The 27,463-nt window shown below is 57.3% G+C and overlaps 1 protein-coding gene across 1 annotated transcript; it reads right to left on the bottom strand.

Moving 5' to 3' along the window:
• Positions 1 to 203: 203 nt before the first annotated feature.
• WDR91 (WD repeat domain 91) lies at positions 204 to 27,463 on the bottom strand. Its single transcript, XM_056123986.1, has 15 exons — positions 27,299 to 27,463; positions 25,034 to 25,213; positions 23,815 to 24,021; positions 21,409 to 21,492; positions 19,987 to 20,117; positions 18,352 to 18,517; positions 12,869 to 13,024; positions 11,193 to 11,386; positions 10,169 to 10,319; positions 9,012 to 9,106; positions 8,524 to 8,698; positions 4,747 to 4,855; positions 4,040 to 4,152; positions 1,138 to 1,335; positions 204 to 405 (listed from the first exon to the last, which is right to left on the bottom strand). Exons 1-15 carry the CDS (start codon positions 27,419 to 27,421, stop codon positions 241 to 243), a joined length of 2,247 nt encoding a protein of 748 aa, XP_055979961.1. The 5' UTR covers positions 27,422 to 27,463; the 3' UTR covers positions 204 to 240.

Below are 27,463 nucleotides of genomic sequence, written 5' to 3'. Positions count from 1 at the left end.
CGCCAGACACGTACCACATACAGCACAGACAGGCCACACACCTGCATCACACACCTCCCAGTTCACAGGCCACCACCAGAGCACTCTCTGTAATAGTCTTTTTTTTTTACAAAAGAAGGAATGGGGCAGGCTCCCGGGGCGCCCACTCGGGTCCTCGCTGTCGGCCAGCGCCCAGCCAGTCTCTCCCTGCAGGCTTGGCCGGCAGCTCCCGGCCTGGGCTAATACTGCTTCTGGGAGGCCTCAGACTTTGTGGGCCAGGAGAGTGGTCAGCTTGATCTTGCCGTCCATGGAGGCGGTGAGGCAGATCCCGCAGTCCATGGCGGTGCTCCAGTCCACGGTGACCACGGGGGCACGGTGGCCACCCAGGCTCAGGCAGCTCTCTAGAACCTTCTCGTCCCCACCCAGCTGCAAAGAGAGGAGACAGAAGAGGGTGTCAGCAGGCACTGTGCAGACATGTCCACTCGGGCCCTTCCCGCGGCCAAACCGCCCACACCTGGGCACCGCCACGCCGGTCCAAGGGGGTGCCCAGAGCCCAGATGCCCCCACCCCCACCGCACGGCACGGAGCAGGACACGCCTTCCGGTCCCCACGGACCCAACATGGAAAGCCAGTCCCTGCTCTACTCCGGACACTTCCCTGGTCACCTCCCGGCCCCCTCAACTGCTCCCGTGACTGAGGATAGCCTTTTCCCAGGGACACCGGCCATGGGGGACAGCTGTTTTCCGCCCTCAGACCAGGACGAGAAAGCAGCAAGGACAATGGGCAGGAAGGCAGGAGTGAGCCCCAGGTCCGCCAGGCACAAGGAGACATGCAGGGGGCACAGTCCTCCTCCCCACCCGAAGCTGCCTCTAGAGTAGAGGGGGCCGCCAGGTGTCCCTGAGTCCCACAGAGTGGACCCCACTAGTGACACGTAAGGGGTTCTACAGAGGAAGAGCCTTCAGCCCATTCACCGTTAACAAGCAAGTCTGCCTGCAAATTCCCACAGACTGCTCAGGACAGCGGGCAAAGGCCGCCTGGGTAAAACCAGAACACCGGGCTGGCGAGAGCATAGAGGGGAAGGCGCTTGTCTCACAAACACGGCCAGCCTGGGCTCGAACCACTCCCCCCAGCCCCCCCCCCCCCCCGGCCCCACCGTACCTTGTAGATGACGCCCCCCGTGGCAGAGCACGTCAGCATGTAGTTGCCCTCCGAGTCGAAGGCGAAGAGCCGGCCCCGCGGGACCTGCACCTGCTTGTAGCCGCTGTACCCCGACAGCACGAAGGGGCCGGTGGCGTCGGCGGGGAGCCCGTACTCGGACACCTTCTGGCCGCTCTTGTGGATGTTCCACTGGATGAACTGCAAGCACAAGGCAGTCACAGTCACAGTCTCCCGGGCCCCTGCAGACACCATCTCACCCCAACACAATTCCTCCCACTTCCTCTTCCCTCCCCTTCTCTGCTTCCTTCCTCCCTCTCCTTCCCCACTCCTCCTTCCTTTTCCCCTCCCTCTCTCTTTCAACCTCCCCTCCCTTCCCTTTCCTTTCTCCCTCTTTCCTTCCTTCCTTCCTTCCTTCCTTCCTTCCTTCCTTCCTTCCTTCCTTTCTTCCTCCCTCCCTCCCTTCTCTCTCTCTCTCTCTCTCTCTCTCTCTCTCTCTCTCTCTCTCTCTCTCTCTCTCTCCCTCCCTCCCTCCCTTCCCTCCCTCTCTTTCCCTTTCTCTCAGGAAATGTAGCCCAGAGTTCACTCCAGTCTGAGCCTGAACTTCCCCTCTGGCTGCGGCCCAGGGGACAGCAGGGGTCACTGAGTGCCCCAGTTTGCACCCAGAAAGTGCTCATTCACAGGGCTGTCACTGTCCTGGGGTCAGAACCCAGCTGGAGTTTTCCGACTGGGCGACAGAGTACACACAGTGTACTCTGGACAGTGCTGAAGGATGTTGTCAGTGGCCTCGCATGTGCAGCTAAGCCCCAAGACAGGCCACTGAGACCCTCTCCAGATAGGGGCCGGAGGTCTTTGCAGGGGTGATGGGCCCCGCACACAGCTGGACCCTGTTTCCTCCCTGCCACCACACGGTCCTCCCAAGCAAGGACTAGGGACAACCCTGTAGGGCCCCCCAAATGCCTGTGCGGTCCCGCATGCCTGGCTCTTCAGGGCCCCACATACTGAACCCCAGACCTGCTGGCTGGGAACCCCCGGGAAGGGTCCAGGGGCCTCCTGAGGGTCGACACACAAAATCTCAAAACCTACCAGACAAATGAGAGCTCAGACTGTCATCTCAAAGGCCCTGCCCCACAAGGAGTGTCCGGGGGGGCGCAGAGGGCAGTTAGGGGAGAGAAGGGACCAGTATGACAATCAGAGTTGAAAATCGTCATTTTGGTGGGGCTGGAATAATAGTACCGTGGATAGGGCGTTTGCCTTGCACGCGGCCGACCCGGGTTCGATCCCCAGCATCCCATATAGTCAGTCCCGAGCACCGCCAGGAATAATTCCTGAGTGCAGAGCCAGGAGGAACCCTTGAGTATCTCCAAGTATGACCCAAAAAAGCAAATAAAAAAATAAATAGTCATTTTGGACAGGAACTAGGTGTTGAAAGTTGGTCAAGGGATATGACTGATTACCTTTTAGTATCTGTTTTGCAAATCATAATAGGAGAGAGAGCAAGAGGGGGGGGAAGAGAGAGAGAGAGAGAGAGAGAAAGAGAGAGAAGAGAGGAGAGAGGAGAAAGAGGGAGAAAGAGGGAGAGAGGGAGAACAAGAGAGAGAGCAAGAGAGAGAGGGGGGGGAGGAAGAAAGACAGCAAGAGAGAGAGAGAGAGAGAGAGAGAGAAGAGAGAGAGAAAGAGAGAAGAGAGAGAGAGAGAGAGAGATGCCTGCCATAGAGGCAGGCGGGGGCTGAGGGAAACTGGGTGCACTGGTGGGAAATGTGCACTGGTGAAGGGACTGGTGTGGGAACACTGTAGGACTGAAACCTAACCAAGAACAACTCTGTAACTGTGTATATCACTGTGATTCAATTAAAAAAAAATTTTTTTAAATACTTTTCTGGGGCTGGAGCGATTGCACAGCAGTAGGGTGTTTGCCTTGCGCGCTGCCAGCCTGGCCAAGCCGGGTTCGATTCCTCCGCCCCTCTAAGAGAGCCCGGCAAGCTACCGAGAGTATCTCGCCCGCACGGAAAAGCCTGGCAAGCTCCCTGTGATGTATTCGATACGCCAAACACAGTAACGACAAGTCTCACTATGGAGACGTTACTGGGCCCGCTCGAGCAAATCGATGAACAATGGGAGGACAGTGCTACAGTGTTACAATACTTTTCTACATTTCTTGGGTTTGGGGTCACACCTGATGGTGTTCAGGGCTTACTCCTAATGGGGCTCAGGGGACAAAATGGGGTGTCAGGGACTGAATCTGGTTGGCCATGTGCCAGGCCACCGCATTACCTGCTATTCTACCTCTCCCACTCTTCCTGGGGCCAGAGAGGTAGTACAGTGGGCAGGGCGCTTGCCCTGTACATAGCATCCCGGGTTCAATTCCCCGCATATGGTCTCCCGAGCACCGCCAGGAGCAATTCCTGAGCGGAGAGCCAGGAGCAACCCCTGGTGGGTGACACCACCGGGTGCGGCCCAAACCCCTGAACCCTCTCCCCCCGAGAAATACCAAGCAAAGAAATCTCCTTTATCCAAGGACAAATCAGAGCAAGACAAAGACGGGAAGCGTGTGAGCGTTGACAGGACCACTCACCCTTCCTCCCACCTGCCCGGCCCACCCAGGTGCTCGCCAAGAGCCCGAGCATGTCCCTCAGACGGTGGGAGAGAACCGCAGGCAGGTACTTGGGTCTGGGCTGCGACTCTGCCCAGACTGACACACACGGTCTCCATGCGGGGCCACTCGATGCCCGGGCCCATGGTGGTGGTTCCCCCTTGCCAGAACATAGAAACCCACTCTTAAGTGCTCAGAGACACCCTCCCCCGCCCCCCGAGATCCTAGGAGATTACTCTCTGCTACAACCCCCTCACCCCTATTTCACTGCTGACAAGCCTGCAGGCCCCCCAGAGCCAGTGCCCGCCCTACCTTGCCGTCCTCGCCGATGCTGTACACTGTGTTCTCGTCGTAGCTGAACTCTACCGAGTAGACCTCGCCGCAGTGGGCCTGCCAGCTCATGGCGCACTCGTGCTGCTGCATATCTGTGACATGGACAGGGGCTAAGTCCAAGCCCTCCTGTGCCTAACCAGAGTCACCCTGCCCACCCCTGCACCCCAGTCCCCGGGGTCACCCTGCCCACCCTCTCACCCCAGTCCGTTCCCTTGGCCGATTCTCTCCGGCACTGCCTCGACTATACTATGGGGTCTAACTTCACCAGAAGCGGCTATCCCCTCCCGGCCTGGGTCGCACAGAACACCTGCCCATGACCCAGTCCCATTCCAGAAGCTTCCCTGAGTCTTCTGGGACAGGCATGACTCTGGGATCTTGGACCATTTGCTTGGCCGTGATGCTTGGGCAGGGAGAATGCCCGCTCCATGCCAAGGGGACGGGCCGGCTCTCATCTCCTCTCCTCCCGGCTCTGCTCCCCAGTGGCCTGTCGGGGGACCCCACCCTCCATGGACTCTCCTAGGAGGTATGTCAGGAGGTGCTCGGGGAAACGGCAGACCAGCCTGAAGCTTAGCCCTGTCACCACCACCTTCTGCATGAGCTTCTCCTCCAGCTGGGGAAAAGCCGACTCAGGCCTCCGGGGCGTTTGGGGAGTCTCGGGGTGGCGGGGGTGGGGCACACATGCTCACCAAAGAGCCGGATGACGCCGTCGGCCGCACCGGTAACCAGCAGGTTTCCGTTGTGGTTGAAAGCGGTGCAGTTGATGGCGATGGGTTCCGGGTCCAGAGAGAACTGCAGCTGCAGGGGAGAGAAACGTCAGAGCCGAGTGAACCCATGTTCAAGGGAAGTCCCTTAGGGGTGTGTGGTTTGAGGGCCACACCCCGTGTGCTCAGAGCTTACTCCAGGCTCTGTGACTAAGGATCACTCCTGGTGGGGTTCGGGGGACTAGAGGGGGTGCTAGGGATTGAGCCCTGGGGTTACACTTGCTCTTCTGCCCCTCTGTACACAATCTCTCTGGCCCAGGGACAGTATTTTAAGTGCTTGTCTTAGATTTTTCTTCTTACCAGATCTGTAGGTATCTTTTATACGTAGCCAATATTTCATGAGAAATTTTCTGTCACTGTCACTGTCCTCCTGTTGTTCATCAATTGTGCTCGAGTGGGCCCAGTAACACTGTGAAACTTGTTACTGTGCTTGGCATATGAAATACGTCATGGGTAGCTTGCCAGGCTTTGCTGTGCAAGCAAGATACTCTCGGTAGCTTGCCGGGCTCTCAGAGAGGAGTGGAGGAATCAAACTCAGGTTGGCCGTGTAGGCCACGTGCAAGGCAAACGCCCTACCCATTGTGCTATTTATTTTTTTTAAATTTTTTTTTTGGGGGGGAGTGGGGGGTGGAGTCACACCCGGCAATGCTCAGAGGTTATTCCTGGCTTTGCACTCAGGAATCACTCCTGGCGTTGCTTGGGGGAACCATAGGGCATGCTGGGGATCAAACCCAGGTCGGCCACGTGCAAGGCAAACGCCTGCCCTGCTGTATGTAGTATCTCTCTGTTAGAAATTTTAAAAGTCATGAACAAAGTCGTTAGAAAGTCACGAATCCCCAACAACGCTCCCAAGGGAAACAGATGCTGACTGCTTAGAGGGGCTGAATTACGCTGGGTTGTGCAAGAGAGAGCAACAAAGAAATACTGGCAGACAGACATTTGTCAGGAAGTGAGAGAAGAAAGTTCTAGAGAAGAGAGAACATGCACCCAGGGCTAGTGTCTATCAGATTGAAGGTGCGGAAGGCAGAGGCCGCGGGATCAGTGAAGGGCGAGCCCCAAGGCCATGAACAGGGCAGCTTGACGGCCTGAGGCCTGGCCCACAACAGGATGGGAAGGGCCTGGAGCAGGCGGACACCCTGCGAGCAGATGCTGAAGATATCCAGCAGAGGGCGCGAGAGAGCAGGGCTCCGGCCCAGCAGGGGAAATGCAGGGATGTGGTCAGGTGCCCGCAGTTTCCTCAACCAGTCCATACCTGCGGACTGGCACCTGTCCCGGGTATTGGGGCCAGCGTTATAACCCCGACACGTGGTTTTCAACGCCTGTAGACCAACACTGAACCTCAGGCTGGTGGCAGAAAAAAAAAAAACAGAAAAGATGGAGGCTGGAGAGGGAGTGCAGGGAAGGTGTTTGCCAACCTGGGTTCGATCCCCGGCATCCCATATGGTCCTCCCAGCACCACCAGGAGCAAGTCCTGTGTGCAGAGCCAGGAGCAACCCCCCTGAGTACTGCTTGGTGTACAACTCTCCCCCCTCCCCTCTCCCCGCAAAAAGAAGAAAAAAAAAAACAAGTGCTGGACGAGAACGTTCTGGAGGTACAATGAATGGATGGTGTGGGCTCTGCAGGGGAGGAGACGAAAGGCCCAGGAAGACACCCCATTGCAGTGTGGGATGCACTCGCCAAGATGAAGAAAGCACTGAGAGGAGAAACCCCGGTGGCCGGGGTGGCCATGAGGGGCAGCAGACAGCCGGGAGATGTCCAAATGGGAACGGATGCCAGAACTAGACAGGTCCGGGCAGACAGAATCCTCAGGAGACGCCCCCTCAATCCCACAGGGGTCTCCTGGGGCCAGAGCTACAGTATGGCAGATAGGTTGAGTGCTTGCCAGGTTCCCTGGCAGCTCATCTGGTCCCCTGAGCCCAGAAGGAGTGATACCTGAGTGCAGTCAGGAGTAACCCCCGAGCACCACCAGGTGTGGCCCCAAAGCATGAGGAGGAAAAAAAAAAAGACAGGGTCCCCCAGCAGTTATATGCATGACAGAGTACCCAGGGGCCTCTGAATACGGGGACAAAGTGACCGTTTCCTCCCTCTGCAGTGTCTCGATGTTACTCCTATATAGCCCATAGGAATGTCTGGTGACAGCAGGATTTGGGACAGATACAGAGAGGGGACTTAATTTGGCGAAAGGATTGATGGGAAGGGAAAAGGAAAAAATAAACACAGGCTCCAAGTGGCCCTGAATACCAGAAACATTTGGAAATCCTTGCTGGTCACCAACGCCAAGTCACCAGGACAGGCAAGTGTGAACAACATGCACCTCTGCTAGGCCAGGCAGACTCGGTCTCCTGACAGAGGGGGACCCTGGGCCCTCCAGGCCAGTGACCACTCCCTAACACAGTGCCACGCTGCCACTGTGACTCGTGACGACAGGGAGAACAGGGGAGGCTCTGGTCTTCTCTTAAGACACACCTAAGGGCTGAAGCAATAGCACAGCGGGTAGGGCGTTTGCCTTGCACGCAACCAACCCAGGTTCGATTCCCAGAATCCCATATGGTCCCCCGAGCACCGCCAGGAGTAATTTCTGAGTAAAAGAGCCAGGAGTAACTCCTGTGTTACTGGGTGTGATGCAAAAAAAAAAAAAAAAGACACACCTAAAACACAGGCGCTCAAGGCGAACATCCCTCTGAGGTCGTAGGGTCCCAGCATGGCAGGCTGGCAGAAGGCTAACTATTCAGCGTCATTATCCCCGGCTGCTCCAGAGAGCTGGTCCGCCTGCCCAATGCCCCGAGTTCGACCCCCAGCATCGGATGCCCCCAGCACTGCCAGATGTGACTTTGGTGAGCCCTGAGCACGAGTGGGCCCAAGCACTGACACACCAGGCCCACACGGCCAGACCAAGTAGCACAGGACACGGCCTCGGGGCGCCCGAGCAGCCCCACTTGGAAAGGAAGAAGATGTATTAAAAGACAAGAAAACCAAGGTTGCCAAGATGTGGCGGGAGGGTGGAAGGGCAGAGTGGGGAGGACCCTGGAGGGCGAAAATGTCCTGTATGACACTATGATGGCGTCAACATGCCCCAAACCCACAGAACGTCCAGGGCCAAGGGTCAGCCCTAATGGCCACAAGGACTGGGGTGATTACATACGCCAACAGAGGTTCCCCAGCTGTAATAAAGCTTCAGCCCCAGTGGAGATGCTGATAACTGGAGAGGCTGTGTATGTGTGTGTGTGTGTTTATGTGTGCGTATATGTGTTTGTGTGTGTATATATATGTGTGCGTGTATTTGTGTGTGCATGTGTGTGTTTTTGTGTGTATGCATGTGTGTGTGTTTGTGTTTGTATGTATGTGTGTGCGTGTCTGTGTGTTTGTGTAGGTGTGTGTGGAGGGTGTAAGCCCTAGAGCTCAATAAAGATATAGGGAATCTCTGTACCTTAGAAATATAGATAAGGAGGTCACCAAAAAAGGTGAGTGGAGGGTCACAAAGTGGGGAAAGGTGATCCCAGCTGACGGAGGGAGGGGGGGGGAAGTGGCGAGGCTGTAATGGGCTGCGTGACACGTTTCCGGGAGCAGAGGAAAAGGCCCCCCTTAAACCCACACTTCTGCTCTCCGAGCACACTGCACACCAAGGCTCAATTAAACAGGATACAGGAAAGAAGTGGATGAAGAACACAGGAGTGGACGCCCCGGGGCTGTGCTCGTGGGTACCTGCTGCTTCATGGACTTCGTGTCCCACAGCAGCAGCCGGCCGGGGACCTGCGGGGTGCTCCTGCCGCCTTCCAGGCCCGACGTGTCCACCTGGGAGGCCAGGCTGGGCGCTACTGCCGCTGCAGCCGAACACACAAAGGAGGCCCCGCTGGGGCTGCAGGCCAGAGACAGGATCCTGTGACAATATACATTGGGGGACCCCTCAGTAAGGACGGATTCCGGACAATGGGGAGGGGACGGAATATATGGCAAAGGCAGGACAGTACCCGGAGTGGGCGTGCCAGGGGCGGGGCGTACCAGGAGTGGGTGTGTTCAGGGGGCGGGGCTTATCCAGGAGAGGGCATGTTGGGAGCGTGGTGTCTAGGAATGGGCGTGGCCTGGGCGGAGCATAACCCGGAGTGGGCGTGTCAGGGGCGGGGCATGTCAGGAAGGGGCGGGGCATGCAGGAACTGTGGGCCCAGAGGAAGGGGGCGTGGCCGCGGGCTCACCTGGGCATGTCCTCATTGATGTTGATTTCACAGAGATTCTTCTTGGCTTCCGTGTCGTAGAGGCGCACGGTCCCCACACCACTGCCCAGCAAGAGCTGCAAATGACCACAGGCAGATACAGGGTTCCGGAGGGCATGCATCTGAGAGATGAGGTCTGGGCAGGTCACAAGGGGATCAGAGACCCCGCTGCTGACTCAGTGAAATCTAGCTAAAAGGAACTTCTTAAGAAAAAAAAAAAGGCATAGGCACCTACTCAGAATGGATGCAAACCCCACGAAAGGCACCTGTGGGCTGGGAGGGGGCTAGATCAGCTCCCTGGGAACGTCCCCGATTGCATGAGGGGAAGGAAAGTCCCTTCTACCTCCTTCAACCTGTTTGTGTTCTAAATCCCAGCCATCCTCACTTGCTGCTCCTGACCTACCACCACAGCCATGGCCATGGGTCCCTAGCTGACGTCAGTTTTCTCTCTCACCTCGGCATCCCACTGTCAAATAAAAACTCCAGGATGAGTACTGGAACTTGGGATCCCCAGAAAGATAATCCTTCCCGCTGTCAAAGGTCTTAAACGAAGCCTTAAACAAGGTCTGCACCCAGGACACAGCTCCAGTGCTAGAGCATCAGCTTGTCTGTGAGACCCAAGTCTGCTCCTGCCGCAGACCCCCACCCCCAAAAGCCCTGGTGGACCCTGTTGAAAAGCAAACCAACCCCAACACAAAGCAATGCAGATCAAGGGTTACCCACCTTAGATCTCCTGGTACAAGCCCCCCAACGTGGAAGGCAACGAAAGAACCAGCCATGTGTTGATTTTTATCTCAACTACAAATCCTACCCCGAATTCTAGAATCTAGATGGGAAGGGGACACTTGAACTGCGATTCTGGGGGCCATGACTGAACAGCCCACCCCTCCCTCCATCAGCTGAGGCTGCCTGGCGTAGGGAGAGCCCGGGCGGGAGGAGGAACAGGTGAGAATATTGGGAATGTGGAACCCTGACAGTGCAGATCAGGGGACAGGAAGAGGGTCTCTCCCTGGGGTCCTGATGGGGAGTAGCCTTGGGCATATGACAGGTCGCCCTGCCGGCCAGAGCCTGGAGAAGAGGGGAGGGAAGGGGGACTGTGTAGCTGGCCCAGCCTGAGTAGGGAGGCGGATGTGACTCACCAGCCGGTCCCGCTTGGTGGCCCACTCCAGCGACAGCAAGGGGGACTTGGAGATGGAGGAGGCCTTGGTCTGCATGGTGGGGTTGAAGGACCACACTTTGATGACCCCATCGACGTCCAAGCTGGCGACCCTCCTCCCCGAGCAGTCCACTCTACGGGGAAAAGGGGTGGGGAGGTGGTGGGAGGTGTCAGCAGCCCCATCGGGTCCGTCTGTCTCTCCCGCCACTGCCCAGACATGACCTGTCCAACTTCGCTGACCACTGGAAAGCAGGACCCCTCAAACGCCTCCACATGAAGGACGAGTGTGTCCCTGCTCCAGAAACAGCCCTTCCTCCTTCTGCCCTGCACGAAGCCCCTGCTGCGTCTGAGCCTGGGGGGCAGGGGGCGCGGGCAGGGTGGGAGGCAAGTGACCCTGGGGTGGCACCCACTTGCCCTCTTCGATTTGCAGCCTGTCTGGTTAGTTCCTGAAAGGCCACGCCTATGTAGCACCATGCATCACCTGCAGGCAGCAACAGAGTGAATGCAAATGGAGACTGTGTGTGTGTGTGTGTGTGTGTGTGTGTGTGTGTTTGCGCGCGCACACGCACCATGTCTGTGTGTGCACATATGTCTGTGTGCGCATGTATGTCTGTGTCTGTCTGTGTGCATGCATGTATTTGTGTGTGTGCGAGTCGGTGTGTGTCTGTGTGCACGTGTCTCTGTGTGCGTGTGCATGTGCACATGTGTCACTGTGTGTGCGTGTGCATCTCTTTGTGTGTCTGTGTGTGCATGTTTCTGTGTTTGTGTCTGTGTGTGAGTGTGTGTCTCTGTGTGCCTGCATGTCTTTGTGCACATTTGTGTGCTAGCGTGTCTGTGTGTGCGTATGGCCTGATGCTAAAACCCAGGCCACGGGCAGCTCCAAGCACACCCCTAGACAGCAGCAGTCCAGCCCCCCCGACTCTATGGGGGGCTTCTGGGTCTATGGGGGTCATCCCACCCCACTTGGCATGAGCACCTAGAGCCCCAGGCCTCCTGGGGAGACGCACCTGCAGTGCATGATGGATGAGTGGTGCTCCCCATACTCCTCCTGGCCCAGCACGATGAAGGGCTGCTCGGGGCGCCCCGCACCCCCCTCGGGGCCTGCCGTTGGGACCCGCATCAGTGTCTCCATTGCCTCTACATGGAGCTCCACACAGGGCTCGACCTCCGCTCCACCAGCCTCAGGCTTCCTGTCGGCACCCTGTGGGGGACAAGTGGAGACGGGCAGCGGGAGGGGTTGGCATGGGGGCGGGGGGAACCGGTGAGGCCAGGCCCTGTCCCTCCAACCCCAGAAACTGGGGTGCCACAGTCTGATGGTCGAGTTCTCTCTATGGGATGGCAACACCCAGCTCAGCTCAGGCCGGGGGTACCTGCCCCACTGAGAGGCCAGGGTGCATGCTCAGATGTGCCCCCGCCCCTCCCAGCTCAGCAGCAGTGCATGAACTGCCCCCAGGAAGTTACAAGGGGCAGAGGGGAGCCAGTGGGGACCCCGAGACCCAGGTGTCAACCCTCATGAAGGCCTGCCCTGACTGCAGTGACCGGCTGGACATATGGAGAGACCACTGGGCCAAATACGGCTCCATGGCTGAACACGTACTCAGCATGCAGGAGGCCCAGGCCCCATCCCTGGTACTGCAGAGGGTCCCCCGAACATGAGCGACCCCTGCAAGCAGCTGGGTGTGACCCAGACAGACGCCCCAGGTGACAATGGAGCCAGAGTGCCCCCCCCCGCTCCCCCAGCCCTACCAAGTGGGGTGGGATGACCCCCCATAGACCCAGAAGCTTCTCAGGGATCTCTTGTCTGCCATGAAACGGTGAGGTGACCACCGCATGCCCACATGAAAGCCAGGTGGATGGGGCCTCAGCCCAGTGTGCATGCACACACACACACACCCTGATTCTCTCCAGGGCCTCAGCCTGGCATGCACGCATGCGCAGACACACACACACACACACACACACACACACACACACACACACACACACACACCCCTCTGCTGCTCTCCAGGGCCTCAAACTGGCATGCACATACCCCCCACACACACACTCCCCTCACCACACACACATCCCTGCTGCTCTCTAGGGTGGAGGAAGAATCACTCTACAGGGGAAACAGAGGCACACCGGCCTCACGGTGCAGCACAGCACCTGTGGGAGCAGCTGGGCCCCAGGCAGACTGGGCAGCAGAAGGGACCCATGTGGGGCTGGGACCGGGTGGACGTGCCCTTCCCCCGGCAGGCAGCCCCATGGGACACGGTGTCAGAGGGAGACACAAGGTCGTCTGCGCTGGCCTTCTGCCTTGAATGCCCCGAGGGCCATGGCAGCAGCCCCCCTCTGTGACCCCTGACCCTGAACTCGGCAAGAAGGGGCGCCCCAAGCTTGACCTGCAGGAACCATGGGGCAGGCCCATGGTCCTTGGGGTCCCCGCAGGAGTGGAGGGTTGGGGGAGAACAGGACTCCATGTCCAAGCAAGCCTGGCTCCCCTGGGGTGAGCTCAGGGCGCGGGTCTCGAACACGAAGGTTGCCGGCCTGAGGCAGGAGGCAGCTCAGAACTCACCCCCCAGGGAGCACAGCCGGGGGGCTGGCACTTAACGGGCAGGGGAGGGGGCAGGGACGGGTACCACGGTGGGAGGCTGCAGCCAAACAGAACATTAAGGACATCCCCCGAGCGCCGCACACGCACCTGCAGCGACGTGGACAGAAGCTCCTTCCGCTCCTTGCCGTGGTCCTGCAGACGCCGCTGCCGGTGCTGCGACCAGCTGGACTCCCCGGAGGCCAGCCCGCTGAAGAGGCTCTTGGTGTCCTTGGGCCCGCACGCCGGCTCCTTGCTCTTTGCGCTCTGGGGGACGACACGCCAGGCCATGAGCCCCACCTCACCCGGCTCCTGACGGGGGGGTCCACACACTCCTCTCTCTGGACCAGCCGGTAGCACTGGGGGTCTCCTCCTATCCTCTGAACCCCCCTGAGAGAGACCCCACCCTCGGCCAGTCACCCCCTCGTCGCAGGCACGAGCCCCTTGATGGACTCGGAGAGGGTCAGTTAAGGGCAAGAGTGAGTACAGACGAAGGAGTCGGGCGTGATCCGGTCAGAATCTCGCTTGGTGGGGTGGTCGGTAAACGGCATCATCACTGAAGACGAACCAGTCACGCAACATGCACTCAAAAGGCCTGCTGAGGAAGTGTGTGGAGTGGCCTCGGGCTGGAAGCACCTTTTAAGGACGCATGGGGGCACGGTTTGTTACCCAGAGAGCACGGAGGCCTAGGCGTGACCCATCCGCAACTTCTACTTAAACTCTAAGGACTAAGGAGGGTGGCGGCGGGAGAGATAGTTCAGTGGGGAAAACGCTTGCCTGGCACACAGCCGGGCCCAAGTTCAATCCTTGGTCACCCCACAGGGTTCCCTAAAGCCCTGCCAGGAGTCATCCTCGAGCAGAGAATCAGGAGTAAGCCCCAAGCACAGCCAGTAAAGCTCCGCCCCCCCCCCCTGCCCCACAAAAAACAAAAAGGTCAAAAATTTCACTTTATTTCAGCACAAGGAGGAAAACAGAATTGCACACAATAGAAAAAGTCGACCATCATATGGTTTAGTTTGCAGCAGAATGATTTCGGCGGGGGTCGGGGGGGTGGATAGATAGTATAGCAGGGAGGGTGCTAGTCTTGCATGTAGCTGCTTGGGTTCAATCCCCAGAATTCTATACTGTCCCATGAGCACTTCCAGGAGTAATTCGTGAGTGCAGAGCCAGGAGGAAGTCCTGAGCACCTCTAGGTATGCTCACCCTACTGCCTCCCCACCCCCCCCCCAAAAAAAACCCACACAACCCTAAAACCAGCTCAGTTTTTGGGCTGGAGCGATAGCACAGCGGGCAGGGCGTTGTATGCAGCCGACCGACCCGGGTGTGGTTCCCAGCATCCCATATGGTCCCCTGAGCACTACCAGGAGTAATTCTATTTTATTTTATTTTATTTTATTTTTTTTGCTTTTGGGGTCACACCCAGCGATGCTCAGGGGTTATTCTTGGCTCTGCACTCAGGAATGACTCCTGGTGGTGCTTGGGGGACCATATGGGATGCCAGGGATCCAACCCAGGTCGGTCGCATGCAAGGCAAATGCCTTACCCTCTGTGCTATTGCTCTGGCCCCGCCAGGAGTAATTCTTGAGTGCAGAACCAGGAGTAACCCCTGTGCATCGCCGGGTGTGACTCAAAAAACAAACAAAAAAACAAAACAAAAAAAAAAAAACAAAACAAAAACCAGCTCAGTTTTGTTGGCGTGCTCAGAGCCTTCCGGAAAGCAGGCCCTGCCCGCAGACACACAGAGCAGCCTCCTCTCCAAGACCTGCTCCAACCCACGGAGGCAGCCCCAGGGCAGCCCTGCCTTGTGCTGCTGTTTGGGAGCTGGGCCGTAATTAGACACTAACAAGAGCATCACAGGAGTGTTGGGCCAGCGGCTGGATTTCTTCACATCGCGGCCAATTAAAGGCTTATTTGGTGCTAAAGTAACTCCCAAGAGTGTCCCCGGGCTCAGGAAGCAGCGGGCTGGGAGACAGAGGTCATAGTGGAAGGAAGGCCAGGGCACACCTGACAAGGCACCCTCCTTCCGACTCTCAAACCTTCAGGTTTCCTCCAGCTCCTGGCTGTCTTCAGGATGAAGACATTCTGGCTGAGATGCACCACTGAAACTATAACAACTGAGGCCTGAGTGATATAGTACCGCGGGGAGAGCGTTTGCCTTGCACGCGGCTGACCCAGGTTGATTCGATCCCCGGCATCCCATCTGGTCCCACAAGCACTACCAGGAACAATTCCTGAGTGCAGAGCCAGGAGCAAGCCCTGAGCATCGCTGGTTATGACCCAAAAAGCTAAAATATTCAAATGAATGTTTAGTGGAACTGTGGAACTGTCCTTCCATTGTTCATCAATTTGCTCGAGTGGGCCCAGTAACGTCTCCATTGTGAGACTTGTTGTTACTGTGTTTGGCATATGGAATACGTCATGGGTAGCTTGCCAGGCTTTGCCGTGCGGGCAAGATACTCTCGGTAGCTTGCCGGGCTCTCCGAGAAGGATGAGGAATCAAACCCAGGTCAGCCGGGCTGGCTGCGCAAGGCAAACGTCCTGCCGCTGTGCTATCACTCCAGCCCAAATGAATGTTTAAAAAAAAAAACCCGTAATAACCAATTACCTGATTCCTGTGCTTTCCGCACTGCACCAGGTGCTGGAAACGGGGCTCCCTTAGCTCTGTGCCCTGCTACAGGCCAGGCAAGCAGCGGGCAGCATGGGACATGTCCTGGCCCTCCCCCCTAGAACAGGAGCTGCCCCAGACGCTCCCAGGCCCGTGTCTCACTGCTGCCTCAGTGCCTGCCTATGTTCCCAGTAACGCTACTGAGTGGCCCCCCTCTGGGCGCCCCTTTTGAGGGCCTCTTGGGTTTGCCTGCCCGCGCTGAGCTCAGGGAAGGCTGCTCGGTGTAAGAGCTGTTGAGTCACTGTGGGCCACATTCCACAGGACCGGAAGGTTTGCATTTCAGACAAAACCCTGGGGAAGGGAACCGGGAACTAACGTCTGGTCTGCCTGAGACCTCAGGGGTGCTGAGCGCTGAGTCCTTTTGCATTCTGGTCTCCGGCCTGACTCGAGGAGGGACCCAAGCCGGCCAGAACCTTCACAACTCAACGATGACTGCGAAAATGGGTTGGGCACTTGGAGGTTACTGGAGCGGCAGATACTCTGAGGCCTTCAGGGAGTCACTCCATTCTCCCCCAGGGGAGAGAAATACTGTTATTAATTATTATTACTTAAATAAAAATTAGTAGAGGCAAGTAGACACTAGTGACGGGAATGGGGTTGGGACATTGCCTGAAAAATCACGAATAACCAGCCCTGGCAGCCGACCTCTACTAACCAACCACCGCCACGCTCCAGGCCACTTTCCGGACCATGAGACATATCATAGGACACTTCTTACCCATTTTGCATAATTACCACTCTATGTTTGATGGAGTTCAGACAGTAGGCAACAAATCATAGAAAGGAATATATGTAAATGCCTCTCAGACAGCCCAGCAAGCTACCGAGAGTATATCGCCCACACGGGCAAGCTCCCCGTGGCATATTTGATATGCCAAAACCAGTAACAATAACAGGTCTCATTCCCCTGACCCTGAAAGAGCCTCCAACCATTGTTAAAGATGAGTAAAGGGAGGCTGCTAAAATCTCAGGGCTGGGACGAACAGAGACGTTACTGGCGCCTGCTCGAGTAAATTGAAGAATAACGGGATGACAGTGATACACTAAACTCTAATTTTGTAATTTATGGTGACTCTATAAAGGTAAAGGTAAAGGTAAAGGCCCTCCCGTTGATCGTCGATTTGCTCAAGCGGGCCCAGTAACGTCTCCATTGGAGACTTTGTTGTTACTGTGTCTGGCATATCGAATACTCTCGTTAGCTTGCCGGGCTCTCCAAGAGGGGTGGAGGAACCGAACTCGGGTCGGCCATGTTGGCCGCTTGTAAGGCGAACGCCCTACCCGCTGTGCTATCACATTATACAAATTGAGAGGAGAGGGGCTGGGTTTGGGGCCACCCCTGCTGGTGCTCTGGGGCGACTCCTGGCTAGAGTCAGGGACCACAGTGCCGAGTGAACTGCATGCAAGGCAAGCGCCATAAGCTCTGTGCTATCTCTCTGGCTCCTATCACTTTTTAAATTTTTGTCTCAGACTATTGACCGAACGCGATGGCCACTTAATACCTCTATTGCAAACCACAACACTGAAAAAGAGAGAGAGAGCAAGAGGGAATGCCCTACCACAGAGGCGGAGGAGGGTGGAGGGGACGGGGGAGGGGGGGGGAGATGGGATGCTGGGACCATTGATGGTGGGAAATGGGCACTGGTGGAGGGATCATCACATGACTGAAACGCAAGCACGGAAGTTTGTAAGCCTGTAACTGCATCTCACGGTGATTCACTAATTAAAAAAAAATTTAAAAAAACTTTTGTCTCGGGTGTATGGGGGGTTTGTTGGACCACACTCAAGCAGTGCTCAGGACTTTCTCCTGCTAATGTCTGGGGTCACTCCTGGGAAGGCACAGGGACCCTATGTGGTGTTGGGGATTGAATCCAGGCCCGACCCGCTGCATTCTCTCTCCAGCCTAGTGTTATTATTCTAGGGTGAGCAAGTTGGGGTGAGTTTCAGTCGAGGGGATTGCAGCAGCTCCACAGCCTCCCCGTCCAGGCTCTTCCCTAGCCAGCACCCTGCTCAGTTTCTATCCTGAACAATCCCAACCCCAAAGTGGGGGGAGGGGCCCCCAGGACTCAGACCCCACTTGCCGCAGGCAGTCCCTAACCAGAACCTGTTCCGCATCCGGAAGATGGGAAGGCAGCGACCCTGACAATTTCCACAAACCCACACCCTACGGAGAAGGATGAGGGTCTCAGGCTGTGCATCGGACCCCAAGGCCAGGGCGCCCCGCCGCGGGCCTTCCGGAGCGCAGAGCGCTCTTGGGCCATCGCTGACCAAATGTCCCCCTGGCAGTCTGAGCCCCACATTGGCATGAGAGAAATCCTCCTGAAAGCGTCCAGACCAGCGAGGCACGGCCAGCATTCTATGCGGCGTCGGAAATACGACGTCTCGCCAAGAACCCCGTTCCCCGGTCTTCCCCCCTTGACTCTGCCGGATGAAAAATTCCGAGTTCCACGAGGGCACGGACCCACACTTGGGTCACGGCAATCGGGAACTCCGAGAACAAGGGGGCTGGCTCGCTGGGGCCGGCGGGGAGGGTCTCACTGTGCTCCATCCCTTCCCCTGTTCATTGCCCAGACCCCGGAGTCCCCCGCTGGGCAGTGGTCAACCTCGCGGGTCAAAGCCAAGGTCAGACCTGGGTCTGCGCTCCGGCCCCCTCCCTCAGGAGACAGGCCCCTGCCTGCAGTCCTGGCAGCACCCCCTGAATCTTCTCGAACCCACTCAGCTCACACTTTGCTTTGCATCCTGCAGAGGCTACTCCTGGCTGCCAGGGGAGAGGCCAGGAACGAGGGAGAAAGGGGCCTCCGGGAAATACACCTGCCCACCCACCCACCCAAGAAACCCACCCAGCGGGAGGGGGGGAGCGGGTCTCCACCAGGCAAGCAGGGCGGCGAGCACAGTCAGATGGCAGAGGCCGCCGGGCGGCTCCGGCACTCACCAGGCTGCTCGAGGACTCTTTCTTGGCCATGCTCTGCGTCTGCAGGGTGCCCTGGGCCGGCGACAGCCTCGAGGGACTCTTCTTGCTCTGAGGCAGCAGCGAGGACAGGAAGCCGACGCGAGGGGACTGTGAAAGAGCTGCATGCCGCTGGCTGGACACCATGGCCCTGGCCCGGGAGACACACACGGGGTTGGTCAAAGGGCTCACAGCAGTCCGGGAGGACCTGGCATGCAGATCTCGGTAGCACTGGGTCTGAGCCCCGGGCTCACAGGTCGGGGCTAGCAGGGCGGCGTTATCCCTGCTCCGAGGTCCTGTGCCAGAGGGAGACGCTGGCCTGGACACTCTCTGGGGTCCGACAGGGCCGGGCTGCCTTAAGCGTCCCTTGGTTGCATGGCCGCCACAGGCTCTGTGAGCATCGGGAACGCATCGGGATCAGACGGGCTGGAGGGCTCATGTCCAAGAATAGACTGAGCCCGAAGCACCGGCACCACGCTCATGCATGTCCCCTTTGGGTTTGTTTATCTATTTTTGGCTTTTTGAGTCACACCCGGCAATGCACAGGGGTTCCTCCTGGCTTTGCACTCAGGAATTACTCCTGGCAGTGCTCGGGGACCATATGGGATGCCGAGAATCGAACCCGAGTTGGCCACATGCAGGGCAAACGCCCTCCCCGCTATGCTATTGCTCCAGCTCCCAATTCATGTCCTCTTTCCTTTCCCGTACATATTGAAGGATTTTGGCTCAGCTGGGCTGAATTAATAGAGCACTGAAATGAACTTTGCCTCAGTTTCTTTTTTTTTCCCTCCCAAATATAGCTCCTCAATATTTGGGCGGGGAGGATGCAGAGTGGGATCCCAAGCAGAACTGAGAAGGTCCAGGGGCCCCTCCGGCCATTCTCTGGGCCAATCAGGCAGGCGGTTCAACGCCAGGGCCCAAGCACGGGATGCTGTTTGGGGCCCACAGTGCCAGGGATTAACCCAGTGGTGCTGGCGACAGCCAGGGCTGCACCCGGCCATACTCAGGGGGGCCTGTGGGGTCCCAGGGACCAAACGAGTTGCCTCGAGCTCCACGCACGGCGTGTGCCTGACCCCCGGTTCCATCTCTCTGGCCCTGTCCTCCACGTTGTGGAATGACTTCTGGTGTGGCACCTTCTTCCCATCGGCGAAGGTGCCCACTCGGGAACTAGAGCCGAACTTACCCAGTGCGGAGCTGGGCCCACGAACCATGCACAGGGACCTGTCCCATGCCTCCCCCACCTTTTGGGATGCCATGGCTGCCCGGCTGCCCAGCTGCTTCCCTCTGCCAGGTGCTTCCGACACACACACACTCTCTCTCTCTCTCTCTCTCTCTCTCTCTCTCTCTCTCTCTCTCTCTCTCTCTCTCCACCCCCTCCCCATGGTGGCTGGACTTCCTCCCGGGACGTGTGGCCCGAGGTCTGCCAGACACTTCCGAGACACACACACACACACACACACACACACACACACTCTCTCTCTCTCTCTCTCTCTCTCTCTCTCCCATGGTGGCTGGGCTTCCTTCCGGGACACACCACCTGAGGTCTGGGCCCCTGGAGTGGGCAGGCCGGGGGTCTGGGAGGGGGACGTGGTTCCGGGGGTGGGGGGGGCACACACTCACAGCTCCGAGTCCCCCAGGCGGTCCATGTTGGAGACGTAAGGGGGCAGCTTGTGCTGGACCACGGCCTCCCCCTCCTCGGGCTGTGGCTCCTCTTTCTTCAGCCGGTGGACTTCAGCCTGGAGTGCGAAGAGCTGGGCGGGGGCAGGAGAGCAGAGTGAAAAGGTGGGGGGGACGACTCTCGCCTCCTCCAACCCAACCCCAAACCCTACCAGCCTCACTGCTCCGGCCTCAGGTGGCCCCTGCCATCTGCTTCCCAGTCATGAGGAAAAACAAAACGGGCCAGTGGGGCGAGAAACCCAAAACCGTCAGTGACACAAAGGGACTTTTCTTTCTTCATCCTAGAACTTGCTTCAGTTTTACCATTTGACTTTCTTTTTTTTGCTTTTTTTTTGGGGGGGGGTCACACCCAGCGATGCACAGGGGCTACTCCTGGCTCATGCACTCAGGAATTACCCCTGGCGGTACCCATATGAGATGCTGGAAATCGGACCCGGGTCGGCCGCATGCAAGGCAAACGCCCTACCCGCTGTGCTATCGCTCCAGCCCCACTGACTTTGCTTCTTGCTCTGTCCACTGAGAAAAAGAGCTCCCCCTGCAAGCTCACTGAGGGCTCTTTGGAAGCCACAGATTCCAGCTGAGGACCTCCAAGGGGCATTTTCTTTAAGTTGTATTTATTCTCCTGGTGCTGGGGATCAAACCCTGGGCCTCACACATGCAATCCCTGTGTTCTACCTTTTGAGTCCTGGTTCCCTTCCTCCCATACGCATATTTCTTAAAAAAAAAATAAAGTTAAGCATCTTTAATATTTAAATATTATTTAAATTTAAACATTTAAATATTATTTAAATAGAGATAAATATTTAAATAAAGTTAACCCTTTGCCTGAAGAACACTGAACACATAAACACGAGAATCTTAACCTCTCTTCCCATCCCCCCCCCCAAAAAAACCTTAAATACTCTCTTTTCTGAAAAAAATCTAATCTGCCAGGGAGGCCACAGTGTAGTAGAGCAAGCACACTCATGGCCACCTGCAGAGTCTCCAAGCCCGCCAGGACTGATCCCTGAGCACAGAGCCAGGAGTTAAACCTGAGCACTGCCAGGTGAGGCCCAAAAACCAAAACCAAAACCAAAAAAAAAAAAAAAAAAAAAAAGCCTATTCTATAAGGTCATTCCTGGACAAAGAAGAGGTCCTCAGGGGAAAAGTATCCAGACCCATGTGAATCCCCTGCACCTAATATTTTAGTGACTAGGCTGGCAGAATAACTGACTTTTCTGAACTCACTCGGGACTGCAAACAGCAAGGACAGGGGTGCTTGGACGGGGCCACCAAGCACCCCAAACGGACAGGGAAGTGAGTCTGAGAAAATTTCCTACTGGCCACTGCCTCCCCCGCCCCCCTTTTCCCAACCGCCAAACCTACCTTCTGGCGCAGAACCTCATTTTCCTCCTGAACCTGGCTGGTCCGCTGGCACTCAGCATCGAAGTTCAGGATCACGGGCACTGGTGTCCGCAGTTAAAGAACATGCTGGCAACGAAACAGGTGCAAGGCTTCCCCACACCATTTGACACAGGATGGGAGCCAAGGGGTGTGGGGGGGGGGGGCCTCATAGCGTCAGAAACGCTCTCTCCCCTCTCTGCTCCAATCAGTTCCTCAGCAGCCCGGGCAGACCCGCAGACAGCCTCCCTGCCCCACACCCAGCCCACCCTGGAGAATGACCGGGTGGAGTGTGTCAGGTACATGCCACCCTAGATTCAGGCGTGTCTCACCCAAGTGCCCCGACACCCTGAGGGGTGCCTTCCAAACGCCCTGAGCTGGTCCGGGGCCACCAAGCACCCCAACACTGTCAGCGGTGCCTCCCACATGCCTGAGCTGCTCTGGGGGCACCGTCTGTCCCCAAAGGGTGTGGTGACAACTTCTCACTTTCTAGAAGTGGCCCCCTGTGACCTCCTTCCCAAGCCCCCTGCTAACTGCTTCTGAGGGTCCCTGGGTGAAGGGCCACAGTAGGGGAGGGGAAAAAAATGGCCAAACGGGCAAGAGGTCAACTCACATGCCCCACGTGCCACAGGGAAGGACACCCCGCCTGGGCCCCCCAGGAAGAATTCCTCCCGGGGGTAAGGCTCCAGAAGACCCCGCGTTCTCATGCCCCACCAAGCAGCGATTTCCAACTATTTCTTTTTCTCCCCTACCAGTCTGACCTGGCATGAGCAAAGAGAAAAATCTCGGGAGCCCTGGACAGCACTTTCTTTCTTTTTTTTTTTTTGGCTTTTTTGGTCACACCGAAACAGGTGCAAGGCTTCCCCACACCCTTTGACACAGGATGGGAGCCAAGGGGTGTGGGCGGGGGGGCCTCATAGCGTCAGAAACGCTCTCTCCCCTCTCTGCAAACCCCTTTGGCGATGCGCAGGGGTTACCTCTGGCTCTGCACTCAGGAATTACCCCTGGCGGTGCTTGGGGGGCCATATGGGATGCTGGGAATCGAACCCGGGTTGGCCGTGTGCAAGGCAAACACCCTACCCACTGTGCTATTGCTCCAGCCCCTGGACGGCAGGCTTTCGGGGGCAAAGAAAGGCGCACATTATTTGCACGCTCTCTTACCCACATTTTTGTTTCTTTTTTGTTTGTTTTGGTTTCCGGTCATACCTAGAGATATTCTGGAGCGATAGCACAGCGGTAGGGCATTTGCCTTGCGTGCAGCCAGTCCGGCCGAGCCGGGTTCGATTCCTCCTCCCCGGGTTCGAGTCCTCTGCCCCTCTCGGAGAGCCCAGCAAGCTACCGAGAGTATCTCGCCCGCACGGCAAAGCCTGGCAAGCTACCCGTGACATATTCGATATGCCAAACACAGTGACAACAAGTCTCAAAATGGAGAAGTTACTGGGCCCGCTCGAGCAAATCGATGAATGGGAGGACAGTGCTATAGGCTACCTAGAAGCTACCTAGAGGTATTCAGGACTTACGCCTTCATCAGGGATCACTCCAGGTGGGCTCGAAGGACCACGTGGGGTACCAGGGACTGAAGCCACACCAGCCGCATGCCAGGCAAACCCCCTACCCTCTGGACTATTTCTGTGGCCCACCCGCATATAGATTCTTTTTCCTTTAACGGGGGCCACGCTCAGCAGAGCTGCACCCTTCAGACCAGTGGTGCTTGCTGGGCAGCGGGCAGAGGGGAAACACACCGAGTTGCCAGGGGTGGAGGTGGGGGGGTGCTAGAGAATCAACCCGGGGCACTGCCCCCCTCTCGACATCTGCCCCACTCCTCCCCCTCTCTCTCTGGCACCCCCATTCATACAGTCCCAAAGCTGCCCTGGTTTCCATCAAGCAGAACACGGAGGTCACGGGCAAGAGAGGGTGACCCGGGCACAAACTCTTGAAGGAAGTTCCAGTCCCGGAAGTGTCCCCAGCGACTTCCTGTGGCCAACACCAGCTGCTGATATCCTGGGCAACTCAGGGCCTGCACCCTGGCTGGCAGGGTGCAGGAGGCAGCAGCTGCCTTGCAACCCCGCTGTCTGCTGAGAGGCCCTGCACCCTATCTGGGGGCCCCTCTAGGGAAGAGACATTGCCCCCGCCCCCCAAAAAAGCTTCCATAGTCTCTTGCCAAGCCAGGCCTTCAGTTATTCCTTTGGCGGCAGAATCAAGCCTCTATTTCCAATTCCCTGTGGGCGACCACCACTGTGTGTGTGTGGGGGGGGGGGGCACCTCTCGGGGTGCAGGACAAGGACCCCGGGCTGTCCTGTGGGAGAACCGGTGGCAACAAGAGCAGCGCCCCAGGGTCCTTGCCCCTGGGCTGACCAAGAGCCCCCACCCACCCCCTGCCCAGAGGATATGCATGCACTGGAATAGGACGCTGAGGAAGTTGTGCAGGGACACGATGAAGGTGTCGGCCCACTGCCGAGAGAAGTAGGTGGCAAAGGTGGGGTTGGTGTCCGGGGAGGGCAGGAAGGGCAACGCGAACCAATCCTTCCACTCAGCCTGGTTCTGGAGCTCCGCCGCCTGCTTCGTGAAGAACTCCTGAGCCTTGTCGTTACGGTTGGTCTGCCGGGACGAGAGGGGACAAGGAGGGGAGCAGAGAACACAGGTGAGAGTCTTCCTCCTATGGCGGGAGGAGGGGGTGTCTGCGAGGTCACAGGGCAGACCCCCCCCACCACCACGGATGGATGAAAGACAGCAGCCTCACTCTTCCCCAGGGTCCTCGTCACTTAAACGCCTGTGCAAGCCCACAGCCCTGATGACAAATGCCATCCTAATGGGGAATGCTGCGTTGACTTTCACAAAATGGCATAAGTGAACCACGCCTGCCATCAACTTTATCAGGCAAACGTTAACCCCAGCTACTTCCGTTCTTTCTGACACCACCCAGGCTTCCAGGCTTCAGACAAGAGGGGAAATAGGAATGAGGAAGACAAGTCAGATGACCGAGAGATGAAAAGAGGGAGGTAAAAAAAAAAAAAGGCAGGAAAAGAATGGAGAATAACTTGCATGCGCGTTGCTGGTTTTACCCTTTCCCTGGTCTGAAAGAACAGAATCCACCCCAAGGGCCTAAAAAAAAAAAATTGCCAGGGTAGCTCATAGCTTGCCCTGGGTCCACCCAGTCCCTCATCGGGACTCTGCTTTTGGAGTGCTAGGAAGTAAGGACAATTGAGGCTTAAGAAAACAGATGCCCCGGAGTGAATAATATTCAGAGTCAATTTAACTCCCAAGTTACAAAGCATAGCATTAACTGTCTCCCTGTGTCCATACAATAAGGACATAGCTCTGAATTAACTATGCAAAGGACTTAAGGAGAAGAGAAAAAGCAATATTTACAAGTTAACACAGTCTGATTAGGAGATAAAGGTGATTGACCGGTTGGGGAAGCAGAGCATGGAGAAAGAGCTTCCAAATAAACACAGAGGAATGGGAGCACTGTGATGGGAGTAACCCAATAAACCTAAGCTCCCTGTGGCAAGGCAGAAAGGACAAACCAATGTTATCCTACAAATAATAAAGTCTTTTTCCAGCTCAAAGAACACGCATGGACAAGCGGCATCCACTCAGCGGGGAGCACCTGTATGGTGTAGACGAGGTAGAAGCGGAACAGGCTAGTCTTGAGCTTGTGGATGGTGGGTCTGTAGATGTCCTCCAGGCGGCTGAAGAGGCGCCGCTCCAGGTAGCTCCAATAGTCGCGCAGGGCGGCCAGGTCATACACCTGCATCAGCTGCTGCAGCTGCTCCACGATCTTGTCCACCTGGGAAGGCAAAGGGGGGCTGGAGCGGCTAGTTGGGGGGGGGGGGGGGGGAGTCCTCCCCCCCACTCCAAAACATGCAGTTCCCCATGCGGCGCCATCTGAACGCAGTTCCCCATGCAGCGCCTTCTGGATGCAGTACCGGGGCTAAGTAATTGCCTTGCACATGGCAGATCCTGGTTCAACCTCCCAGCACCGCACGGAGTCCCCCAAGCAGTGACCAGGAATAAGCCCTGAACACGGCTGAGTACAGCCCCAAGCCCCGCCACCCAGGAGTTACAAAGGTCATAACTAAGGCAGGTAAGAAGTTTCTGAGTTACTTTACTTTACTTTACTTAGTAAGTTACCCCAATTCACTCATCTGGAAGTTACCAAGGTAGTAACCAGAAGCTACTCACTCACATGCCAGACCCGTGCCCTAATCATGCTGCTCCCTCAGCTGACGCCTGACCCATGACGCGGCCCTACAAAGCCTGGAGCCTTCGGGGCTGAGAGTGCTCTCTCCCCGGGCAGCAGGCCCGATCAGGGTCTTGGATTGGCCTCTGGCTTAAGCAATACGGCAGCAGCGTCATTTCGACTCTGCTCACTCAGCGGCATAATGTTCAGATAATAATAAAAGAGGGGGTTGGGGTGGTTGGAGCAATAGCACAGCAGGTAGGGCATTTGCCTTGCACGTGGCTGACCCGGGTTCGATTCCCAGCATCTCATATGGTCCCCCGAGCACCGCCAGGGGTAATTCCTGAGTGCATGAGCCAGGAGTAACCCCTGTGCATCGCCGGGTATGACCCAAAAAGCCAAAAAAAAAAAATTAAAAAAAATAAAAGAGGGGGGTGGGCAATTTCCGGCCCCATGATCACAGGATTCTCTCTGAAAGACACCCACCAACCCCTGCAAGGCATTCGAAGCGCGGGGGGGGGGGGGGGGGGGGGGGGGGGGGGGGGGGGGAGGCGTTTGCCTTGCACTGAGCTTCTCTAGGGGTGATTCCAGGCCCAGAGCTGGGAACAAGCCCTATTCATCAGTGTGTGTGTGTGTTGGGGGGGCGGGGGAGGCAGGAGGGAGGGTGACCACAAAACAAAGACATCAAAGCATCCCCAAAAGAACTCTGGCCACAGCTGAGAGGATCAGCCACCTGCAGTCAGAAACTTGGCAAGTGCCATCACATCACAGTCCACAATCTGGAACAGGCCGGAGTTTCCAGCTACAATGCCCTCCTCAACAGAGTGTGTGTGTGGAGGGGGGGGGGCGGGGGGGGGTGTCTCTGAGGTTTGCAGGGCTGAGCTGAGCAGTGAATGACTTGCCCTCCGCAAACCCGGGAAGCGGCCAGATCCCTTTCCTAAACCTCCTGGCGCACGCCTACCTACTCCGGCTACCACTTGGTGTCAGCAAATGCACAAACACACACAGGTAGACATCTAAGAACTTCTCAAGAAAAAAAAAAAAGCATTGTGTGTGGGGGGGGCGGGAAGGAGGTGGGGGCAGAGAAAGGTGCAAAAGCCTATTTTTTTTTTTTTGATCGTGCACCAAGGTCTTTCTCAAAAGCAGAAGCAAAACTACCCGTTAAGTCACCGACCAGGCTACAGGCTAGCTGAGCACTCGGGGCCGCCTCCGACACCCCCTCCCTTTTGCAGCCACGGGCCATGCATCAGAAGCCAACTCTTGGTGGCGCAAACTCCAGCCTCCACCGCGCCTTAACTCCTAAAAAAAAAATAATTAAAATAATAATAATAATAATAATAATAATAAAACATCTGAGCGCCGCCCGCCGGGAGGCTTGGGGTGCGCCCTGGCGCGCTGGACCAGAATCTGGGCACCTGGTGTCCAGCCTCGGCGACGCTCCTGATTGGCGGGGCCCCTTGGGCAAAGTCAGTCCCCCTCCTCTCTCTTTTCTTTCTCTCTCCCTCTCTCTCTCTCGCTGGCTCTCGGGGCTCGGCTCCCCCTCGGTCCGGGTGCAGCAGCCCCCGCGCCGCTGCCGACCGCCAGCCCGCACCCCTCCCCCGCGCCCCGGGTGGGGTGACAGCGCCCGCGCCGCTCCCGCCCCGGAGGGCAGCGTCCCGCGGGCTCCCCGCGGGCTCCCCGCCGCTTCCTCACCCGGAACCCCTTCTCCTTGTCCGCCTTGATCTCGGCGTCCAGCTGCCGCAGCGTGTGCGTGAAGCCGCGGAAGAGCAGGTACTCGCGGACCAGCTCGTCCGTGCGCTCCACGGCCTCCGCCATCGCTGCGCCGGCGCCGGGAGCGGCCGCGGCGGGCCGGGGGAG

Source organism: Sorex fumeus, unplaced genomic scaffold (genome assembly GCF_029834395.1).
Source record: "Sorex fumeus unplaced genomic scaffold, SorFum_2.1 ptg000048l, whole genome shotgun sequence".
Taxonomy (NCBI): Eukaryota; Metazoa; Chordata; class Mammalia; order Eulipotyphla; family Soricidae; genus Sorex; species Sorex fumeus.
Note: the sequence above shows the minus strand (reverse complement) of the source record. Positions and strands in the feature narration are given on the sequence as shown.

What these genes read in the sequence shown, in the direction of transcription:
- WDR91 (XM_056123986.1), bottom strand. Translation starts at nt 27,421, where the DNA reads ATGGCGGAGGCCGTGGAGCGCACGGACGAGCTGGTCCGCGAGTACCTG. An exon ending in CCACCAAGCGGGACCGGCTG is followed by an intron (nt 9,107 to 10,168) that starts GTGAGTCACATC and finishes GGTCATTTGCAG; the next exon opens with CTCTTGCTGGGCAGTGGTGT. An exon ending in GCATCGGCGAGGACGGCAAG is followed by an intron (nt 1,336 to 4,039) that starts GTAGGGCGGGCA and finishes TTGTGCTTGCAG; the next exon opens with TTCATCCAGTGGAACATCCA.